Below are 5,117 nucleotides of genomic sequence, written 5' to 3' on the forward strand. Positions count from 1 at the left end.
CCAGTAATCTTACAATAGTGTTCTTGAAGGCCTCGGTTTTAAAACAAAGCTGATGAAGGCTGGCTGTATATTCTATAAAGCACTAGATCATCAAGGTTAAGGCTGTCCAATATAATTTATAAAATAAGACTTCACTTATGGTATGCAAAGTGAGTGATTTGATTCAGATTAAACAATAAATCAGTATGGAATCAAATTATGGAGGTATGATTACTGGTGAACTTGTGTACCAAAAGTCCTCATCCTCTTCAACAATGAGGTATTACAGTCCAAAATTACAGCCAGCTCTACACATCAGGAAGTGTCAGAAAAATACAAAAAGCAACTGAAAGTCATCCTCTTCAACAATGAGGTATTACAGTCCAAAATTACAGCCAGCTCTACACATCAGGAAGTGTTAAGGCTAAGTTTCTGAGGCATTCTGGGTGTGAATTCATACTAGCAGAGCATGTATTTTTGTTATGGATAAGTGGAGATGATATTAAGACACCGGGGATTGCTGTTTCTGCTCTAAGTGCTAAATAAGAGACAACTTATATTTAATGATGTTTAATCACATGGTCTCCTCATCTTTTTTTGCAGCAGAGGTCTACATCTGCTAAACACTTAGGCCTGCCAGTTCAGTCTTCTTCTGGTGCAGATGTTACACATGACTAGAAGTTACTCAAAGACATAAAAAACTATCCAACAGAACGAACGGCAATAGAATCACTGACCACTATGTTTCCCAGTATTGGCCATGGCAGATGACCCACTTGCACACCACAGCACGTGCACTGAACGAACATGTGGGATCAACATTCAGGGAATGATTATTGTACATATCGCCTGCACGTGTGCAGTGTGTTATCTGTCTAATACGGTCTCGATTCAAACCTTCTTAGTGTTTTTAACAGTACAGAAAAAGAGACAGTACTGGGCTGCCTTTAGCAACCTCCAGATGAAAGTTAAAACTAAAATCAATTTGAGGTAAAACGTAAATTTTCACAGACTGGAGCAATTCTTCTGTAAACATCATATATGCTCTTCTCCACTTAAGGTCCAAAGTGAAGCGACTGTGACTTCTTGGGTATTTTGTCTGGAGTTTTCCTCACATTGCCACTGGCTTCCTTCCGGTTGCAGTACTGCAAGGTGACCAGCAGAGGGATCTTCAGGCATCAAGTCCCATGATTGTACTAGTTGATGAGGTGCACATCCTCATATGTGGTGGTTCTGCAGGGTTACACCAACACACACATGATTACAGCCTTCAGTTACAAGAATTTCATGTTAAAATATTTTCTCCTATCCCAGTTCAGTCGCGATTACACGGAAGTAGTGACAGATCTTTTCTTCCATGTATTGTTACATACATCTGAGTATAATTGATTATTGAAAAAAGAGAAAACGTAGGGCGAGCACTTTATTCCATCCATCATTTTGAGATGTGGGTGTTGCACTCGAAGTACACTGTAAAAATTGATTTTAAAAATCGTAATTAAAGTTTTCAAATTTGTAATAAAACAAAGATGACTGTTTTAAAAGAAAATATCATTTCAGTTGTTCAACTTAAAAATGTCATGTTTCATTTAATGTGTTGTATTTTAAAAATTGTAATTAAAGTTTTACTGTTTTAAAAGAAAATATCATTTCAGTTGTTCAACTTAAAAATGTCATGTTTCATTTAATGTGTTACTTGCTATTTCTTTGTAATTAATTTAAATATTTAGCAATTTCTGAGAGAAGATCCAGTTATGATTTTGACTAAACGTTACAAAGTTAAAAAAAAAACAATAAAACAAATTAATAAATAAAAATAAACATTTGCACATATGAATTGTTGACAATAAGATCTATAACAAGCATTTAGAAAATAGATAGGGTGAATTTTCACTTTATTGTGTAGTAACAACCATAAGCTGGTTCATTAGGTTGATTTTCTTAAGAATATAAACATTGTGGTGCTATTAAAGAAAAATTGCAAAAAACAAATTTTAGCAATTATATTTGGTAACACAAGTGGAAATAATATACTTAACCTGTAAGAATTAGTATCTCTCTTAAACATCAATGTATTTTTGTGTGAAACTAACTGCATTATTTGTGCCCTTCACTATTGCATTTTATTATTATATTATTTTGAATGTAACAGTAGTATGCAATACATTTGTGTTAATTGGGGGCACTTAAATATGTGATTGCTGATATTAAGAGGCATTTTCATTGTTTCTATGATGACACACCTGTCACAGCAGCAGAAGACAGAGCACGGCGAGGTCTCGATCCCGCGGAACTTTCCAGAGCTGGCCGCGTCAGTGCACTCAGCGATGAACGCGTGCAGATCAGTGATATGGACAGGCTCCTGAGTTTGATGCTGAATGGAAATGAAAGGATATCATGTGACTATAATCAAGCTGTTTGGATCGTCTTACTCAACACTTCGTTGTACTACGTCACATACAGTATAACACCTTTTTGAGTTCATCAGAAAAAAAAAATACTGATAATTTACAAAAATAGATTAAGAAAATTAAGTAAAAATGATTTAAAATAAAAACAAAAAATAGATTAAAAAAGTAATTTAAATGAAAAAATTGAAAAACACACACATACATACATAAAATTCTATGGTTTAAATTGTGTTATTTTACAAAGACATGCATGTTTGTACATGTGTGTGTGTAAGAGAGGATATCAGGAACAAAAACATGTATTTTTTTCTTCATCGGCCTCGTCTTTCACTCTTACCTTGATGGTCTCATAAGCTCCAGTGATAAGAGCGATAAAGAGAGAGAGCACCATGTAAATGAACAGAGAGATGAACGTGTAAAGGTAAACCTGCAAAGAAACAGAGTATATTTACTGCACTGAATTCTGTAGCATTTGTCGTGTATGTACCTGTGTGAGGAGCTGAGGGTCAAACTCACCTGACTGAAGACCCAGACAAGCATGCTGCTCTCTTGCATGCCGCTGAAGGTCACAAACATGTCATCTCCATTGATCAGAGAGAAAAGACACTCAGACACCAGTGAGAGAGAGCGAAACTAAGGAAAAAACACATACCATATATAATGAGAGAGAAGACACATGCACATTTTTTTATTTATATACATATACACTACTGTTCAAAAGTTTGGAGCCAGAATTTTTTTTTTACATTTTGAAAGTCTCATATGGTCACTAAGGCTGTATTTATTTGATAAAAATATTACTACAATTTAAAATTGCCGTTTTTTTATTTGTATACACTTTAAAATGTAATTTATTCCTGTGATCAAAGCTGAATTTTCAACATCATTACTCCAGTCTTCAGTGTCTCATGATTCTTCAGAAATAATTTAAAGATCCTGATATGGTCCTTCGAAAAACGTTTTTTATTATTATCAGTGTTGAAAATGGTTGTGCTTCCTCATTTTTTTTGTGGGAACTGTGATACTACTGTGAAAAAGTTTGAAAGAACAGCATCTTTTGTAACTGGATCAATTTAATGCATCCTTGCTAAATAAAAGAATCTATTTAAAAAAATAAATCTCATTGACTGAACTCATGTGAACACATTTTTTTGTGGAAGGGTGCTTTTTATTTCACGTATTTTGGACTGAAGGAATGCAACACCCGCTGAGTACAACGATAGAGCTTGAAAGATCAAAGACAATTTTTAATATAACTCCGACTGGATTCGTCTGAAAGAAGAAAGTCATATACACCTAGGATGCATCGGGGGTGAGTAAAACACAGCCTAATTTTTATTTTTGGGTGAATTAACCCTTTAAGTTGCATACCTTCACATGGTAGGGTCCCAACACAATCCACCCACAGAAGCAATAACCGAGATAGATCACTGCCACACAGCAACAGAAACGGATCACATTAGGGAATGCAGCTCGTAAAGTGACAATGAGAATCTGAGAAAAGGAAAACAACAGAGAGCATATAAAATCCACATCCTAAAAAAACATCTCAATTGTTTCACAAGCAAATCTCCACTAGAGATGTGGAGACATTTCAGGTGCATTTAATGAGCGAATGCCACAACAAAAAAAAAAGTACAAAAACGAATACAGTTGTTATTTCAAGACAATACTGTGTTTCAAACTCCAATACATCTATTCCAAAATTTTACAGAGTTCCAGTTTTGGTAGCGATATATTTCAAATATATTCAAATATATTTCATATCTCAAATGCGCAGTATGAATAAGGTTAGGCAGGAATTGTAAGTATTTTTAGGTGATGAAAGTGAAAATCTAGAAACATCAGCAACCTTGTTAAAAATAATTTAAGTTAAGTTTAAAAATAATGTTTGTTTTTTTTTAAATCATAGTGAATTCAGCTCTAAAGACCAAGGAAAAGGTGAAATGTGTAACTGCATGAACACTGGTGTGTGGATGTGTTTGTTTCTCACATTGTACTTCTGAAAAAAGGTGAGGTAGCGAATAACTCCAACCCAAACCAATAATGTTGAGGTGCCCAAGAGGATCCCACACTCATCGTAGGATGAGAGGTTCTGAGGGTTGAAACAAAGTATCATGAAGTATCAGTGCTGATTGTGGCGATCCAACGCAATGCATCCATATACATAAAGATTTCAAAATGTCAATTTTCTGAAGCTGACAGTCATCTATGCTGACTGACCTTTAGCTCAATGCCAATCTTGATGAAGGAGCCTGTGATAGTTAGCACATCGCTAATGATGAGCAGAATATACCATCCGTTAATAAACTCCATTCTGTCTCCCCAACAAACATCACGCTTCAGAGAGGTCTTAAAGTACTTCACAAACTCCTGAAGAGAAAATACAAGACAGAATGTTAGGACAGGATTCGCTATATAATGATTGTCACATTAATGTGGATTTGTTTGATACAATGGCTTACATTCTGAAGAATTATTCCTTTGATTATAGAGCGACCACAGAGGAGCAGAGAGAAAGCACACACCAATAAAACGGCCCCGTCAAACCACACACGAGCATAACTATCAGCTGGAGACAGAGAGACAGCATGAGTATAACATATATAGTGATTATCCACAATGTACAAAAATGATGATGTGAGGTAGTGTCTTACCGTGTCCAGACACACTTGGGTCTTTACACTCCTTAATGGAGGCCTGATTATCAAGACTGATCTTAACTTT

General features: G+C 35.3%; 1 protein-coding gene across 1 annotated transcript in view; it reads right to left on the bottom strand.

Annotated features, from left to right (window-relative positions):
• Positions 1-533: 533 nt before the first annotated feature.
• Positions 534-5,117, bottom strand: part of mcoln1a (mucolipin TRP cation channel 1a) — a 16,843-nt gene continuing 12,259 nt past the window's right edge. The window contains exons 11-15 of the mRNA XM_016525752.1: positions 3,762-3,884; positions 2,907-3,023; positions 2,728-2,817; positions 2,223-2,353; positions 534-1,212 (exon numbers count right to left, since the gene is read on the bottom strand). Coding sequence (XP_016381238.1) covers positions 1,176-1,212; positions 2,223-2,353; positions 2,728-2,817; positions 2,907-3,023; positions 3,762-3,884 — 498 coding nt within the window. The 3' untranslated portion in view covers positions 534-1,175. The remainder of the gene's footprint in view (positions 1,213-2,222; positions 2,354-2,727; positions 2,818-2,906; positions 3,024-3,761; positions 3,885-5,117) is intronic.

The sequence above is a fragment of the Sinocyclocheilus rhinocerous genome, unplaced genomic scaffold, assembly GCF_001515625.1.
Source record: "Sinocyclocheilus rhinocerous isolate Xijiao unplaced genomic scaffold, SAMN03320098_v1.1 scaffold1334, whole genome shotgun sequence".
In the NCBI taxonomy this organism is placed as follows: Eukaryota; Metazoa; Chordata; class Actinopteri; order Cypriniformes; family Cyprinidae; genus Sinocyclocheilus; species Sinocyclocheilus rhinocerous.